The 19352-nt window shown below is 40.4% G+C and overlaps 1 protein-coding gene across 1 annotated transcript in view; it reads right to left on the reverse strand.

Moving 5' to 3' along the window:
* Positions 1–7194: 7194 nt before the first annotated feature.
* Positions 7195–19352, reverse strand: part of adam33.L (ADAM metallopeptidase domain 33 L homeolog) — a gene marked incomplete at its 3' end in the record, with an annotated part of 65046 nt that continues 52888 nt past the window's right edge. The window contains 16 exon segments of the mRNA NM_001087445.1: positions 7195–7580; positions 9307–9431; positions 10290–10538; positions 10677–10779; positions 11042–11180; positions 11377–11485; positions 12641–12718; positions 14559–14754; positions 15277–15385; positions 15754–15949; positions 16073–16162; positions 16260–16437; positions 16525–16664; positions 16819–16903; positions 16979–17145; positions 18773–18844. Coding sequence (NP_001080914.1) covers positions 7523–7580; positions 9307–9431; positions 10290–10538; positions 10677–10779; positions 11042–11180; positions 11377–11485; positions 12641–12718; positions 14559–14754; positions 15277–15385; positions 15754–15949; positions 16073–16162; positions 16260–16437; positions 16525–16664; positions 16819–16903; positions 16979–17145; positions 18773–18844 — 2094 coding nt within the window.

The raw sequence follows: 19352 nt of genomic DNA on the forward strand, positions 1-19352 counted from the left end.
CACACCTCCCAAACCCACGTGCCTCTGAGCTACGTCCCCGCCTATAAACATTCAGTCTTTTGTCCACGCAGCCCGCCCCTAACGCCCCTTTCCTTCGTTTCTACCAATAGAGCGCTTAGCCCAGCTCTGCTCCACATAGCCCCGCCTCTTTTTCCTCGGAGATTCCTTCCCGCCTTTTTCATCCTGTCACATTCTGGACGCTGCGGAGTTTGTGGGATTTCAATGATTTTATGAGGCAAGTTCTGTTATTATAATGGGTCGCTTAGTCAACGATAGCGACTGGACACTTTGTAATAAGCCGCTCCCTGAATGGACTTTACACTGATTTTATCTCACAAGATTCAGGATTTAGTCACATCAACTCTGAAGTCCATAATATTTACAGTATTTACAGTCTGAACAGAATGACAGTTTTTATTGTTTCATTAGAAATGCCTTCAGTGTACATGAATGCCAAAATATTTTCACTTTACCAGCCTATTCCTTTAATTATTTATGATTTTTAAGGTATTTAGCTTTCAATTTCAGCATTCTGGTTGCTAGGGTCCAAATTCCCCTAGCAACCATGCATTGATTTGAACAAGAGACAGGAATATGAATAGGAGAGGCCTGAATAGAAATAGTAGTAATAAAAAGTAGCAATAACAATACATTTGTAGCCTTACAGAGTATTTGTTTCTACTGGAGATACACTGAATCCAGGATTCTGCCTTTTTCAGCAGGATTCAAATTCTGACGAATCCTTCTGCCAGGCCGAACCAAATCTGAATCTTAATTTGCATATACAAACTGGGGCGGGGAGGGAAATAGCATGACTTTTTGTCAGGAAACAAGGAAGTAAAAATGTTTTCCTCCCACCCCTTTCTTTCGCGATGGATTCGAGGGTTCGGCCGAATCCAAAATAGTCGATTCGGCGCATCTCTGGTTTTTAGATGGGGTCGGTGACCCCCATTTGAAAGCTGTAAAGTGTCAGAAGAAGGAGGCAAATAATTAAAAACTATAAAAAAAATAAAATAATGAAGACCAATTGAAAAGTTGCTTAGCCATTCTATAGCGTGCAAAAAGTTTACTTTAAAGGAATTTTAAAAAATAAAAACTAGGTAAATAAATAGGCTGTGCAAAATAAAAAATGTATCTAATACACTTAGTTAGGCAAAAATGTAATGTATAAAGGCTGGAGTGAGTGGATGTGTAACATAATAGCCAGAACACTACTTCCTGCTTTTCAGCTCTCTTGCTTTCAACTGATTGGTTACCAGGCAGTAACCAGAGACTTGAGGGAGGGCCACATGAGACATAACTGTTGCATTTGAATTTGGATGAATGCTGAGGATCAATTGCAAACTCACTGAACAGTTATGTCCCCTTATAGTCGCTGACTAATGGTGGCCATAGACATAACAATTACGATCTTTCTTTGAAAAGATGTTTCTAAAAAAGATTGTTTGTTTCAATACCTGTATCTGACGATTCAGCACTAACAATGGCCGATGTTTGGGTCCCTTCAAAGGCTCCCGATCAAAACTTTTTGTCCTGCCGGTAGATATTATATCAGACATCCACTCACTCCAGCCTTTATACATTACATTTTTGCCTAACTATATTAGATACATTTTTTATTTTTCACATTGAACTGTTCCTTAAAGGTGAATCTCCCCTTTAAAGGGAAGGTTAATTTTACAGCTGTGAAGTATTTAGAAAATGAAGTGGTACAGGTATGGGATCCGTTATCCGGAAACCCGTTATCCAGAAAGTTCCGAATTACAGAATCCCCGTCTCCCATAGACTCCATTATAATCAAATAATCCAAATGTTAAAAAATGATTTCCTTTTTCTGTGTAATAATAAAACAGTCGCTTGTACTTGATCCCAACTAAGATATAATTAATCCTTATTGGAGGCAAAACCAGCCTATTGGGTTTATTTAATGTTTACATGATTTTCTAGTAGACTTAAGGTATGAAGATTCAAATTACAGAAAGACCCGTTATTCGGAAAACCACAGGTCCCATACCTGTAGTGTGTTGGTGTATAAGTACAAGAGTGACCCAATACAGATGCTTCTCCAACAAGCAAATGGTGAGTCTCGCCTACTCAACAGACTTAAATTTATATTCAAGCTCCTCAACCAATTTCACAAAACTGGGACTAAATCCATCTTCAGCAGTGAGGTGCCACATGCACTATATAGAGAATAAAAGCACAAATAATGCAATACATTTATTAAAAAGTGATAAAAAATACAGTAGAGCATCCAGGCTGCTTCCAAACAATCAGTAGTCAACAGCATATAATAAAGCCGGTAGATCTACATGTTTCACGTGGTGAAAGCCACACATTCTCAGGAGAAGATCAACATCAAGATTATGACTCACCACAAGGAGAGGCAGCCCCAGAGCCTCGTAACCCCAGTAAGAATAAAATACAGAGGATGTGTAGCACTACAAGTCTTTTAACCCCCATAATTAAATCTGGCCTCATTCATCTTCATCAGGCTGAGTGCACCATTTATCATTATAACCATAGCCCCAGCGTTTTTAAAACAAAGCAGCTCAACTTCAAACTGGAAAGAAATTCATATACTAATCCTATTCATCGATGAATGCAAAACAGAGACAATTTTAGCCATTTCAACTCCAGCATGTCCAGAATACAGCACAGGACTGTGTGTTGATTGACTACAACTCATTGGGAACATTGACATGAAATATAAAGGAAATTATATCTTAGGACCTCCAACAGATAAAGAGCACCAGATAAGAAAATATGTTCCAGTTCCAGTATATTTTATGGATAAATTGAGATTTAGATGTTGTATTTTTTCACAAATCCAGTTATTTATCCATAATGAAAACTAAGAGGCTAGTTTTTTTTATTATTTAGTAAATTGACATATGGCACAAGCATTTAACAATGTGGAAAACAGAGAATGGGGTCTCTGAGCTGTGTAGAGTGTTCACGTTTAAATTCACTTTTAGGGGCGGATTTACATAGGGTCGAATATCAAGGGTTAATAAACCCTCGATATTCGACTGAAGAAGGTAAATCCTTCGACATCGAAGTCGAAGGATTTACCGCAAACAGTTCGATCGAACGAAAAATCGCTAGATCGAACGATTAATTCGTTCAATTCGAAGGATTTTAATCCATCGATCGAACGTTTTTTCTTCGACCAAAAAAAGCTTACAAAGCCTATGGGGACCTTCCCCATAGGCTTACATTTAGGTTCGGTAGGTTTTAGATGGCAAAGTAGGGGGTCGAAGTTTTTTTTAAAGAGAAAGTACTTTGACTATCGAATGGTCGAATATTCAAACGATTTTTAGTTCGAATCGTTCGATTCGAAGGTCGAAGTAGCCAATTCGATGGTCGAAGTAGCCAAAAAAAACCATTCGAAATTCAACGTTTTTTTTATTCTGTTCCTTCACTCGAACTAAGTAAATGTGCCCTTAGTATGTGGACAATGATATTGTGAGACTGTTTGCAATTAACCTTTATTTGTGTGTTTTAAGTTATTTAGTTTTCCTGTTTTGAATTTTGGCAGCTGTCTGGTTGCTATAATGCATTTTACCCTAGCAATAGATTTTTGGCTGCTGGGTTAGGGACCCCCGTTTGAAATATTAAAAGAGGCAGAACAGGAAGGCGAATTTTTTCTCCTTGTTTCTCAGCGGGGCTGTTACGCTGCCTTAACTTAATATGACATCCCCACCAGCAAGTATTATATGTGAAGGAAAATAGACAATAAATGAGTGTTGTAAAAGGCTATATATACCAAAAACATATGAGACTAAAATTCTCATTTAAACTTTTGGAAATAGAATACCTAATCGACATATCCAATATGCTTCACACTTTAGCAATGATCTCTTCTCGTCACTTCCTGCATTCACTTCACTTCTGCCATCAGAGTTGGGACTAGGGTTGCCACCCGGCCAGTATTTTACCAGCCTAGCCGGTAAAACACCTGCCGGGTCTGGTATTAATGATTTCACGTAGCTGTCGGTAAATTTGTAATACCCTTTACAAAACCCCTGGCCCTCCGCTCTAAACGAACCTTTTCTTCCCCTTCTGGCCACGACGTGACGTGGCTCCACCCCTTTTGCATCATGGTCCGCCTCTTTACATCACGACCCACCCCTTTTGTTCCCGCCTCAACCACTGGACGTTAAATTTTTTTTGGAAATGTGGCACGTTGTGTTTAAAATCAAAAAAAGGTTTAGCTAGTAACGTTTCTTTTTTTCACTTTTTCTTTACTCCCTCTAATCTTTATTGGCCTGAGTGGCAAAAAGTCTTAGTGAAATACTGCGACCCTTACTCTGATATTTATGAACCCCTCCTTTTATTATATAAATGTTATACATTGGCTTTTTCACTACTCTCTCCTTGATATCTGTTCTTGTGAAACCATTCTCTGTTTAGTAACATCTCCCTTGTAGCTTTCATGTCCTATTGGGAGAAATTAAGGCAAAATTCACCTTTCTTTGATCATTTTAGCAATAAATAAATGATATGATACATATATAAGACACCATACACATTTGTACTGTAAAAAAGCACTTTCTTTATTAAATACCATTGCCAGTACCACAAATTTAAATTAAAAAAAAATACAATGTATCATGTACATCACATCAGTGATAACATTCGTATAATAGAGTGCTAACAGAGAGTACAACTTTTGGGGTCTGTGAGAGCCCTGTAAACATATTTCAAAAATGAGGGTACCTGTTTTGAATGTAAGGCTGCTATCGGCTCAGTGTGCAGTAGGGAAGGGAGCATGAAGGAGCCAAAAGAGAGGGGTAAAGCTGACAGTTTCGTCCAAACCCTGTGCATTGACTTGGCCCCCTCACTAACCCAGTGACTCTCAAAAAGGAGGGAGTCTAAAGGCCCCCATAAACGGGCCGATAAAAGCTGCCGTCAGACCAAGTCGGCAGCTTATCTGCCCGTGTGTAGAGCCCCCCTGACGGGCTTTCCCGATCGATAACTGGCCAAAAGTCGGCCACATGCCAATTGGCAGGTAAGAAAATACCGTCAGATCTCGGGCGCATCTTTACGTTGATCCTGTCCCGTGATCCGACCACCCGTTTGGCCTCCGTTCTGATCCGATTGTTAGGCGCTAGGGCCCACGATCGGATCAGCCTATCGCCCACTTCAATGTGGGCATATCAGGGAGAGATCTGCTTGTTTGTCGATCTCTACATCTATGGCCACCTTAAGGCACTGGGCATATTTTTATAACTCCCAGCATCTCCGCTCACCACTGCATACAGATGGCTTCCTGAACCCAGCACTCAGCGGCTATGAGGAAAATATGGCTTGTCTCCTTCTATCCATGTTAAAAGGCTATACTATTGTTAATTGGTAAAAATACTCTTAAATAAAAAGGTTTTATGTTCATGTATGTTCTTTTAAATAGAGTGCAAAGCAGACATGGGTAAACTGCACCCCCCAAGTTGTTGTAGAACTATAACTCTCAGCACCAAATCAATAGCTACAGGGTATTTATCTATAGCTTCCTGTAGGTGCAGAACATTTCCTTTCTACATATTTAATGTAACATATAAGTGATTATGATATGATATCATATTGTCTCCCTTTGGTGTGACATCATCTATAGACATCAAAGCAAAGTGTTTATCAGCAGTGTGAGGTGCTGTTCTACTGAAGACTAAACAATATGCCACAGTGATGAATGTTATCTGGCAGCTCCTACTTACATGTAAATATAACAGAAAAAAGGAAAGTTCTGCACAAACAACAAACCATTATACTATTCTTTCCAAACCCCATATTTGGGGGTAACATAAAATTAATGCTAAAATATGGAGACACAAAGTCATTCTGAATATATAAATTAGGGGTAAAGGAAAATATTTCATGCAGTTTAACTTTAATAGAAAAGTATCTATTCGGGACAGTAGGTGGCAGCAGAAAACCAGAATGACTGGACAGTCGGATACTGTATAAGGGGCCAAACATGATGAGCCTGCAACCTCAGAACAGCAGGAGGTGAAGAGGAGCTGCAGTACCCAATAATGCACCATACACTGGCAGATATGGCTGTCAAAGCAACCGATAGATCCATAGTACTTTCATACAATTTTATGGTGTGTGTATGGTCAGTTTAAGATTACAGGTTATCCTGCTACCTGCTCTGTTTCTTCTAGCACAAGTGAATTGCTGGGAATGTTTTCTCTAAATCTGGAAATGTTGCCACAAATGCATTTTCTGAACTGTCTAGTCCTTTATGTCATTTACATCTTAAACTGAGTGCTGGGCATGACTAAGGCAAGGCTACCATGATCATAGAAAAAAGCAGTACAATTAATGCAGTATAATAAGATTGTCCAACAGTGTGCACGAAGGTACAAGGTATCAAACAGTCAGTGCATGCTTGCAAATAAGGCACCCTGATGGATTTACAGGACATATTGCACTGGATAAACATTCGTCAAACAATGCCTGAAGTCATGCAGCCAAAAGGCTCCAGTAATTATGGTGGCATCTTGCAGAGTGTTCCACCCTGACAAGCTATGGTAGCAACTTTTCTCCGTTATGGTTTCACCACCTGTTTCAAAAAAGGAAGGGCAGGCCAAGCTGGGTCCGAGTCAGAAGCATAGAGTCCATCGATAAGCAGGATGTATTTGTTCGATATTGTGGCATTTGGACTGATTATGGCATATCCGGAAGTATTCAACTGGAATTGCTTTAAAGTGCCTCTTTGTTAATGGTACAGGTTATTCTAATGCCACGAAGATACATATTACATAACAGGCTGAATTTCCACAGGTTTGGTTTTTTTAACCAACATGAAACCTTAAGGCCCAATTGGTTCCAGTACTTACATCTACCTCCAGGGTATTGCACAAATAAGCTATGCGCTACGGGATCTTCTCTGGGCCTCATGACCACTGGCAATGCTTGCATTTTGCCTTTGAGACAGACAACAAAGGGCACTTTACAAAATACAATATTATTTGGCACCTATCTTTTTTCTAATGAAAAGCTGTTGAACACTCGCTGAGCTTTCCAATGTAACATGGATCCAAAGTGGCCTGTAAGAAAACGTGGCGGTGTGTGGCACTTGATGATTTTAAGGAACGTTTGAAGAAATCGTGAACTAAAGTCAATGTTCAAGTTCTCGTAATTACTAATATAGGTCAGAGAATAACAGAATACAGTAAGAATTCATCAGAATTACTGCCCAAAATGAAGCTTTTATAGTTGGATAAATGTATATAACTCAACAAAATGTTCCAGAAGAAGGTTAAGGAAATAATGCCTTCAGCAGCTAAGAGGCGTAACAATATTGGGACTCCAGTATACTCCAGTATACAGCCATTGGGATTCAGTGAGTACCATACATGTGAGATGACTCAAGAACAGAAGTTCTTTTTCTCAGTCGAAGACAGTCGGCCAGGGCCATAGATGACCAATCTCTTCCCCTGGATGTGTGCTCCAAGCCTGACAGCATTTGCCTTCTAGTGCAAATATTCAGATACGAATCCCTAGTTTTTATACTCTGTTATTTTCTCTGAAGGAAGGCAGCAGCAGCAGCTTGAACCTTGCCCCCTTGAATTGGCCTGAAACACAAAAACCAAGCAAAAATAAGTATGATGCTGCTACAATAGTTTGGCAAAACACTGCAGTTTATTTTGACCATTATATGGTGATTACTAGCGAAGTCAGCCAAGGTAAGCAATATGGCGGTTTACTTCTGTATGTATAAATAACCTAAAAGCCTTAATAAAAAAGAATTTATCATGTTGTCTATTTGCTACTGGTTACCTACTTTTGTTATAAATAATTTATAACAATTTATACAATAGACAGAATTCCTAAAAAAAATGTAGCAATGACAGATTACACACTATACTCCTTAAAAAAACATTTGGACAAACCCTCGGAGTTGCCCTTCCATTGTCTATGAAGGTTTTCATTCAGGTCACGGTATATCTAGTGGAAGTCAATCTAAAGCAACTGGTCTTGCTGAGTAATCATTGAAGACGTTTCACTTAGGGATGCATCGAATCCACTATTTTGGATTTGACAAACCCCACAATCCTTTGTGAAAGATACAGCTGAATACCGTACAGAAACCAAACCCTAATTTGTATGTGCAAATCAGGTTGAGGGAGTGAAAATCTATTCTTTGTTTTGTGACAAAAATTCACAAGATTTTGAGGATTTGAATTTGGTTTGGCCAGGCACGAGGATTCAGCCAAATCCAAATCCTGCTGAAAAAGGCCAAATACTGGCGAATACCAAACCGAATCCTGGAACCCTAGTTTCCCTACTCATCCAAGCAGTTTTACTTAGTTCAACTGACGGGTACAGGAAGCAACAAACTGGGACAAAAACTGGTACACCCCAAGGATCCAACACCAAAAGAAAAACAAAGCAATGTGGTATATGCAGTCCAGTGTAGGGAATGCACAGATCTATACATTGGGGAGACTAAACAACTGCTCCCCAAGCAAATGGCTCAGCATAGGAGGGTAAACTCTTCAGGGAAAGACTTCGCTGTCTTTCTACATCTAAAAGACAAGGGATACTCCTTTGAAGATAGCAATGTTCACATTTTGGACAGAGAAGACAGCTGACTTGAACGAGGTGTAAAAAAAGGCTATTAATGTTAAGGCAGAGAAACCATCCCTTTACAGAGGAGGGGACCTTCAACACCACCTGTATGCTACATACAGTGCTGTTCTAACATTTTTACCCCAGTGGCTTCACAAAAGTTCACACACTCCATTCATGCAACTCTCACGGGTAGCACCTGCCTCTTTGCATTGCATGACACCGTGGTAATTCTATTACGGTAAACTCACAAGCATTCACAACCACTGTGAATGTCAATTGATTGCATTGTTGGAAGACTTTGCATGTCAAGGACTTCCTGTACCAGTCAGTTGAACTGAAAAAGCTGCTCGGATGAGTTGTGAAAAATGCTCAGCAAGTCCGGTTACTTCTACTTGATATGCCCTTCCATTGGTTTGAATGGTAATTGCCAGGACTCTGCTGACGCACTTGATGGTCATGCTCACATTACTCTAGCCATTATTGGCTGACCCACAGGTTCTCTGTTTGGGCCCAGGGGATTATCATTCAAGTCAATGGAGGGTCAGTTCTGAGTAACTGTATAATATAAATCTCTACTGACAAATGGCAGAGAATTATCATTTGATTCATCATCAACTTGACTGTTGGCTGAGAGCAGTTTCAATGGCTCGCAATGCAGACTAATGCAGTTACTGCAACACAGACTCCTAAATATGGATGACTGACTTTGGCCCTTGTAGAACTCACCTGTGTGGCCCTTTAAGCTGGGTAGCAGAGTTGGTGATGGGAGGCTTATGTGTGGCAGGTGTCAATACCAAGAGTGGCTCTTTGTGAGCAGGAGTCACCGGCAGTGGTTTAGAAGGTGGGTTCAACTGAGCACAAAAAGAAAGAGGTTAAAAACTCAGGAATTCTCTTTAAAATACCTGCATGACTGCCATGAAATGGGTAATAAGAAAATAGGTTTGTTGCATACTATATACAGCATGCGTGTACAGTATAGTCTACAATGGGGATGCCCTTTGTCACCTTGCAATCTACTCTTATCACCTGACACCATCAGGAAATCTTCCTTAAAGGAAAACTATACCCCCAAAATGAGTACTTAAGCAATGGATGGTTTATATCAAATTGAATGACATATTAAAGAATCTTACCAAACTGGAATATATATTTACATAAATATTGCCCTTTTACATCTCTTGCCTTGAACCACCATTTTGTGACTCTATCTGTGCTGCCTCAGAGATCACCTGACCAGAAATACTACAACACTAACTGTAACAGGAAGAAGTGAGGAAGCAAAAGGCAGAACTGGTTCATTTACATGAAGCAGGGTTTTACACATGAGCTGTTTACTCAGTATCTTTTAATAGAGACCTACATTGTTTGGGGGGTATAGTTTTCCTTTAAGAACTCATAGCAGGATGGTGACTTTTTTTTTTTATGCATTGAATGCTATGGGCACGTGACTTTCTTTACGCGCAACTATTTATTTTTACAAGTGACTATTGATTCCGAGGTCTACCAGAAACGTTAACATGATAGACTGGTAGACCGCGATCAACATCTTGGGCACCCCTGGTCTACAAGAAACCTTTTCTTACTTAACAGTAGCCTGACATTCAGTTATACAGTAACCTCAATGTAGTCACAGTTATAATCATATTCCATACAAGCTGCACAGTTACGGAGACATCATTGACCAAGGAACAAGTTCAAACATCAGTTACCTGCTGCGTCCTAATGGGGCAAGAAGGTAGAGGCTTCTTGGGAGGTAGCAGCTTGACATGAACAGTTTGTTCTTTTGCTGGCAGAATTGGGGATGGTTTCATTGGAGGAGGAGGAGGCCTAAGAGGCTTCACCTGTACTCCATGTTGGATCACTGGGCTGGGAGCCGGACGAAGAGGGCGCACAACGTTAACAGGCTGAGAACTGTTTTGAGCAGCAGTGGTCTTTCCTTGGAAAATGTCCCGTGAGCGCTGAAGGAAAAAATTGGTAATAAATGATAAATAATGACATATATTATTTTATATCCAGTATTAATTAGCAACAATCAATAGCTGGAAATACCCCCAAACAGCACGCTACTGTCTGAATTTGTTAGTCAAACTACTTACAGTTTCTTTGCTGGTGGATTTAACCGGATAGGAGATATTACGGAGGGTGAAAATCCTACTTGAATATGCTCTGTTTGCCTTTGGTTGGGTGGCTTTGCATAAGCTGTATAAATACAATATGTTATTACAATATTGTTTTTACACTTTTACTATATATACATTTTGGATTTAAAAAAACACAGTAATAGATTACTCATGCATTTGTTATACCCTAGAGAAAATCTGCAGTGGATGCAGTTAATAAAATTTGCAGTTACTTGCCTTTCCCCCCACTATCATCTCCCTTAAATACTCATATCAACATAGGGTTTGCAGAGTAGACTGCCTTGCTTTCCTGCATTCAACATAAACACACCCTTTTTTACCTGCATTTTGCTTTGCTCTTCATCAGCCACCTGTTCAGAAGAGAACCTGGTTTTCGGTACCAGTAGACCATCGCAAATGCCAGGGCCAGCAGCAGAACAAGGAACAGGATAACCAAGAAAATAGTGACACCTACAGGGACTGAGAAGTAAGCACACAAAGGTCAATACAACAAATCTCGTGCAACCACATGAGACAACACAATAACCCCACAAATGGTTGTGTAAGTACATTGTCAATAGCGAGAGAAAGTGATGCACTTGTGGGTTCATAAGAATGTATGTAATATATAAAGGGTGACCCAAACAGTTCCTAGAGTCAGTAGAACCCAACTTACGGTCACTGGGTGCTGGACCACTGTCTTGACTACCACCGGGGCCAGGTTTGTCACAGTAGGGAGGGGCCCAGCCTGAATCACAATGGCAGTTTCTGTTGCTGTTACAGACCTGTTGGAAATAAGCAGATCGGTGACTATGGATTATGAGCAGGGACACAAAAAAGTACTAGACATTAGCTACAGTTTCACAGTTACTAAGTTCATAGCTCATTTCTTTAAAACCAAACAGCTAGAAAATGCCATCCATATGTCTTAATCTGCATTAACAAGAGGCAATGCTTTGTAATTAACTTATTTGTAATTAACTACTCCAAATGAAATAATAAATTGAATTATTTAGTTTGCCATTCTGTCGTATTTGCGATGCCCAAGTAATAAATGAATCCATAATACAATAACCCAGATTCTTGGGCTTAGGCAAAGGAGTTGTGCTTAAACAAATAAGCTCTACTTCACTTCTTGTGCCAAGCATGGGGTGTTAGAAATGTTATTTTACACAGCAAAAATCCTATGAAACGTTTTTTACACAATTCATGGTAACCTGATGACCTCTAGTGGCTCTCAATGGAATTGGATGGAAGGCTTCCTTATCCTTTCCACTACCTATCACACTCCCAGCCTCACAAAAATGTAATATTAACATAGTTGTTAGAATTATTATTGCCATGTATTTTTAGAGCACCAACATATTGCGCAGTGTTGTATAATAAATATGTTTATACAAAGAGATCACATGAATTACATAGATAGAACATACAGAGTTTCGTACATAACGACAGTACCAAAGGGGAGGAAGGCCCTGTGCAAAAGAGCTTACAATCTAAAGAGGAAGGGAATTAGACATAAGGTGTGGGAGTGGGCAAGATCAGAAATAAGCAAGGTAAATGAGGTAGAGTATGAAGGTATAGCTTGTTGCACTTATTTAGCATTTTCATACAAGTAAGTGGGAGCTCTACAATGGCTTTCCTTCTCTATAGGCTTCTGAACTCACCGCCAGCAGAATCTGCTTACCCTTTCCAAATGTAAAGATGAATGAAAAATTCTGACTTCAAGTTAAATATATGGAAGTGTTGTTTGGCGAGTTTGATTGTATTGGCCTCATTTACAAGTGAACCCCCCCCCCATAAAATAAATGCATTTTTACAGCTACAGTTGCTCAGCTTTTGCACATTGTGTATTTCTCCAGCACTACAGGTGTACTTTACACTGTGTTGGCACTACTAAATGATTGCATTTCTGTTCTTTGCTATAACATTTCACTTACCCCATGTCCATTACATTTAGAAACACACTGGTCCAGCTCAAAGAAGGAGGCATTCTGACAGCGACGATCTTTACATACCTGCAAGCACAGAAGGTTCTAGAGTTAGCCATTGGCTACCCACAATTCAAATGAACTCTCCATATCTAACACACAAAGACAACTAAGAACCACAACCAATTCATGAAATCCCATCACAGGGATCCTGAGGGGCACAAATTGTTCTCAGTGCAGGGAAACAGTGGTATAACTATTGCCGAAATAAACTTTCCCACCACATATTTCATTATGCCCACAAGCAATTTTTTAATGGTCTTTCTGCTTGCCCAATCCTGGGCAAAATCTTCTATGGCCAAATAATTGAAAACATTAAATTCATGTTTAGTGATGATTTAGTTAAATAGCGGCAATATAATATGTGGCACTTTTCTTAGTAACATCAGCCCTTGCTTCACTGAATCTGACAATTAATATATGCCTCTGAGTGGCAGCCATTGACTTCCCCTGCTGTTTCGTAGTATTACTTGTTCTGTTTCTGTTCAAAACTGTACAGATTTGGGTTTATTTATTTCTTAGTTTTCATCCTGATCTTAATGAACTTACTGCCTTATCAATAGTGCATCGATGGGTACAGGAAACCACTTTCAACCAACCATCCTGTGATTTCATTAGTGTAATAAAATCAGCTTACCCTGGTGGTCTAGTGGTGTGCCCCTGGCATGCGTCCAGTCTGTTCCTGTGCCGGCTCCCCTTAGGGCGCGTGTTCATTTTTTAAAGGTGTATGCGCGCTGGCGTGTGACGTCAGTGTGCAGTGGCGTGAAATTTTAAAGTATTTAAAGGCACAGTTTGGATTTTCACTTTGCCCGTTATAGGAGTTTGTTCCTGGTGCTTAGCTTTTGCTATTCTGTTCCTGAAACCTGCTTTTGATTACCTGTTGTGACCCCTGCCTGTTCCTGACGATTCTACATTCTGAAATCTTACCCTTGCCTGATATCCGACTCTGTTCCTGTTTAACCCTTCGGCTTGATTTCCTGGTTTGGCCCTTGCCTGCCTGACTTCGTTGTATTCTGCCTGCCTCGACTCGGCCTGTCCTGATTAGGATTCTGCCTATTGCCTTGTACCTTGACCTTCTGCCCAAAGACTTTGCTATACCGTTGTGCCCCTTCTGCCTGGTCAGAACCTTTCGTCTTGCACCTCTTGTTATAAGACCTGGCGGCATCTGAGTAGCTGAGAGCTCCTCCCGAGGCCAAAGGCGGCTGCTACAGGCGGAAGCACGAGCCAAGACCAGGGTGCTTGGCCTCTGGTCTGACTTTAGGGTGCCAACCATTACAATTAGACTGTAGTCAGTCCAAAGAGAGAATGTGATTTAAAAATACTTTTCCTTGGATATGCTTCAAAAGGACTGCAGTCCCATTTACTTCCACTCAAATGAGCGAATCACTGCTATGTAGCTGTATAAGTGAGTTATCAGATTATACAACAGATATGGCACATGTTTGGCTGGAAGGATATCAAAACAACTATCCCTGGTGTGGTCACATAAAGTATGTTCTGCCCTTACCCTTGCCTTACCTCTGTTACTCTATGCCTCTTTTCAGACCTTTTGTTTGAATAAGGGTAACAGTATATGCCCAAATTGTAAAGCTTGTATGTCCAGCTTACTCTTTGGAAACAGTTTTTAAGATGATTCTATGAACTAACCACGTAGTATAAATAATCTATATGTCCTGTGTTTTCAGAAATTATGTTTTAGTGTTAAGTGTTTTAGATGGTGAAACTATCCTTTTATTATTAGGAAAATAAAAAAATAACTTTTACAAATTTGCAATTATAAAAAGTGGATCTCACAAGGATATCTATCCCTAGTATTACAAAAACCATAATTCACAATAACACCTGGAAAGCTGCCAGGCTGACTCACCATGCCGTCTCCACACTTGGTCCCAGTCATCACAAGCCCCGGGTCACCTTCCTCTTCTTGCATGGAGTAGGCATGTACCCCCTGACACTTCATCTTGTACCCATTAATAATGATGGTGTTGTCCACTTTGACCATACTGGGGTCCCTTGGCTTTTCTGAGCTGGTCTGGCACTGGATTTTTCCACACTTAGCGTCTCTGCCAAACAATAATCACTATTTCAAGACTCTTCCTCACTTTCTCTTCTACACGAGTCATAAGTGTATTCTCACCTTTTCTTCTATAGCTGTACAAATTAGTGATGTGTGGGTTGAGAAAAACTTGACCTGCATCCAACCTTCATCCCTCTTTTTATAAACCAGTGCCGCCCCACCCACTGATGACATCACAAAAGGGGCGGGACAGACACATCTTTATAAAGGCGGAAGCCGGCAGAGTAAGGCCCGCGACTGGCAAGTGGTGTGCTGAGGTTGGCCCGAACCCTCCTGACCCGAGGGTATCGGGCTGGTCAGCATATCACTCGTACAAATCATTAGGGTTGCAACAAATCCAGGATTCGGTTCGGGATTCGGCCTTTTTCAGCAGGAACTGATCATAACCCCATTAGATCTTTGGCTATCATATGGGCCAGGTTTGTTGGCCTTCCTCTGGATCAGGTATGCAGTGTTTAGATAAGTTAAACAGGATAGACTGATAGACTTTTATTTCTTCCTTACTTACCGGGATGTACACTTCACAAATTGTCCTCTTCCATTCTTGCCGCAGTTTCCATACTGATCTCCGGCTTTGTTCACATCTTGGAAGCAGAAATTAGGGGCAACCACTGCTCCTGTTCAGGGAGCAATACACAAACTAGTGAGTTGGTGTAAGGCTGAGACATAACACAATAAACACAGTCATAACCTCATGTCCATACATACAAGCAGTTAATAGAGTATTATGATAAGATACAGTGCATTTGCTGTACAATTTCCAGGAAATAGGGGACAATGGCAATACTTGGCATTTAATCCATGGTATAGCCCCAGACTTATAAATAAATTCACTTTACCCATTAGTAGCGCTACTTTACCAGTATTACAAATGTGTTGTTAGAACATTCAGCACAGAACCCTAGTGGTACACCACAGATATGTACAGACCAAGCACAATGTCATCTTATGTCTGCTGTTATCCAGAATGTGACGGGAACGTTACCTGAACCCCAGAGATGGATACACTGCTGCTGGTGAGTGAGGCACATGCCATTGTAACAGTATGCATTCCCGTCAGCACATAAGGACCCATCCAGCTTATACACATTGGAGGGACAGGAAGGGGCATCCCCCGTGCAGAATTCCGGAAGGTCACAGGATCCAGCCATTTCCCGGCACTGGGTCCCAGCACTTTTAAGCTGGAAAACACAATTAAGCAGCATAAATCTCATGTTAGCCTTCCAATACTAGAATTAGGCTGATGTGGTGCAGGCAAAGGCTCCACTTGCTAAATGTCTTTACAAACATGAGTGGTCACTTACCTTACAATCTTGGCAACACTCGCCGTGAGCACACTGGGCGCCAGCTTTTAAAGTGCAGTTATTTGCATTGCAGCAGGAATTTGTGCATTCCTGTCAATAAGAAACAGGAACAACCAGTCACATACAGAGCAAGATGTATACGGGACATAGTGATGCACCTGATCCAAAAACAATGGCACAAACTCACCTCTGGTTCCCCACAGTCACACTGCTCTCCTTCCTCCAGAAACCCATTTCCACACTTCTTCCCCATTACCAGATCCTTGGTGTTTGGCATGTTGAATAGGCACATTCCGCCCCCCTTCTGAAAATAACTCATCAGCTGCTTCTGACTGCACGAGCTGAACTTGCGAGGGAAAGGGTGCCTAAGAAAGAGGGAGTCATTTATCTGCTATAACCACAGTCCTGTTACAATACAGGTCACATGTATTCTGTATAACACATTTACTCACCCAGTAGCAGCAGCCATGATACAGCCTCCTTGTTCTGGAGTGGCTTCCACACAGCAACCATCGTCGTGACTCATTCCAAAATTGTGTCCAATTTCATGAGCCATCGTTGCAGCAGCTCCAATTGCATTTTCGGAGTGATCCTAGAAGAGGTCCATAATGTGAACTGGGTAACAACTGCACCTTATTATTTGGCTCATGCCCTGCTTATCTGAAACTTTCCTGGTTGAACAGTGGGATTGTAAAGTTGCTGCTGCAACTACATATGGCAATAGGTATAGTATAGGTATTACTTACCATACTGACTCCACCCGAGTTCTCAGCAGTGCACATGCCCTCCAGTGGTGCCATCCCGATGGTTGTTCCTTTAAATGTCACCCCTCTATAACACAGAGATTGTAATTGGAAACATTGCCAGCACTCCCATTATACAGAGAGAGGAATGGCCAATACTCACGTAATTAGCTGCGCGTTATCATGCTTCTTCCGAGACCTCAACTTTTGCTTCCACTGTAAGAAGGACTTCAGGCTGTCATTGGCATCATCGTTTACTTCACATTGATCCCTCTCTGTCCAGACTTCCAGACCTATCAGAGCCACCTTGATGTTCATGGACATGTAGAACTGCATAGAAAACAGTTACCATTCTCATAAATCAGTCTCTTGCCCAATCTTTATAATATAGTCACCTCCTCTCTGATATAACATATATTCTGTTCAGTCTTCCAATTGTCTCCATCTATATTCGCTAACCTTCATCTCACAGGTAAACCATCCCACCTTCCAGCTAACCTTTACCCTCTTATAAAGCTTTTTCCTTTCTCTATTTCTTCTTCATTGTTTCCCATGATAACTTATAAATTACAAGCATGCACAGTATCTCACTTAAAACCTTTATTAGTGCAATGCAACCATTATACAATTAACATTAGTAGAGCCTTACAAGGCATTTTAACACAACACACCACAATGCAGTGTCACCCCCCAGCCTGCCTACCTTGTGTTAGAGCCACTCCCTCCTGACGCGTTTTGTGCTATTGGGTGCTTCATCAGCATGCATGCTTGTAATTTATCAGTAACATAAGATATCTGTGCACAGTTCCCACTGAAAGATACACCCCTAAATTATATGGCCTTTACCCCATAATAACAGCTTCCAAACTCAGATGTGATTCCTGTCTCTCATTTGTTCCTTCCTATTTCCCTCCTCTGACACTTTCCCTTACACTCACCAAGATCATTTTAATTTCCTTCTCTTCATTCACCCCAGTTTCCATTTTCCCACTTTATTCCCAGCCTTTTTATAAATATTTAAATATGCTTATAGAGTATGGCCACTATGCTCATCTATACCTCTGATTTAATTTTCAGTAGGGATGCACCAAATCCACTATTTTGGATTCGGCCTAACCCCCGAATCCCTCACAAAAGATTTGGCGAATACCGAACTGAATTTGCATATGCAAATTAAGGGTGGAAAGTGGAAAACATTTTTACTTCCTTGTTTTGTGGCAAAAAGTCACGCAATTTCCCTCCCTGCCCCTAATTTGCATATGCAAATTTGGATTTGGTTTGGCCAGGCAGAAGGATTCACCCGAATCCAGATCCTGCTGAAAAAGTCAGAATCCTGGATTCGGTGCATCCCTAATTTTCAGCTGACTAATATAAAGCCAATCAAAAGATATTTTATTTTTTAAGCATTTGTTTTATAGATGTATGGGATCTCATATACAAAATGCTTGGAACTTGGAATCCTCTGGATAAGGAGCCTTTCTGTATTTTGTAGCATCAAGTCATATACAGGTATGGGAGCTGGGTTTTTTTTGCACAATTTGGATCACCATACTAAGCCTGCTGATAATCAGTAATCGTTAAATAAACCGTTTTTTTTTTAATTGCCATTATTTCATTTAAATTGAGTCTATAAGGGAGACGACCTTCCTGTAATGATGCGCTTTCTGGATAACGTGTTTTTGGATAAGGGATCCCATACGTGTAGTAACTAAATCATTTAAGTATGAATAATCTTGGATTTATATTAGTTGCCATTAAGTACAAAGTACAAGTTTGAAATTGTTTTTTTTTTATTTATGAGGAATAAATATAATAATATAATAAATATAATATTGGGAGCATTCTGAATAGCAGCTTTCCAAATAACAGATACTGAACTGTGAAGGAGAATGTGAATTAATCACTCTTTTAACCCCCTGCCACAATAAATTGCATGTAAAATATAACTGGTACTTGCCTTGTCTACATAGTTTGCAATCTCAAGTACACGCTGCTTAGTGCTCCCTAGATTCCGATTCTGCTTCATAAACTTTAGAGAGAAGAGAGACATGTAAGACATACAGCTTTGACAACTTAAAACCCTATCTCAGTGTGGTATAAAGCAGCAATACGCCTGGTGGCCCAGTGTGCTATCCAAGACATATCATATGTGGCCACATTTTTACTTTTGCAATCATTCAGACAGACAGATGTGGCTACTTGAACTTCCAACGCACCATCAGCAAATATTGTGCATTAGCAGATACTTTCTTTAAACAAACCTGACCCCCAAGCTGACTTTTACACATACATGGATATTGTTTGGGATCAGCTGTCCCACCATAAATATATCAAACATTTATCTCTAAATTTAGATTGAGAAAGAGGCAATGTCTATAGAATAAAAGAAAGGTAAAAGCAAGGGTAGATATACTGAAAAGATGGGAATACAGAGCTAGGCCGACATTGGCGCTCTGGGGTTCAAGTAGAGTAGGAATGATGACATCTTAAAGTAGTGAAAGATTCAGCCGAATACTGAACCAGATCCTAATTTGCAT

This window comes from Xenopus laevis, chromosome 1L, assembly GCF_017654675.1.
Source record: "Xenopus laevis strain J_2021 chromosome 1L, Xenopus_laevis_v10.1, whole genome shotgun sequence".
NCBI classification, from domain to species: Eukaryota; Metazoa; Chordata; class Amphibia; order Anura; family Pipidae; genus Xenopus; species Xenopus laevis.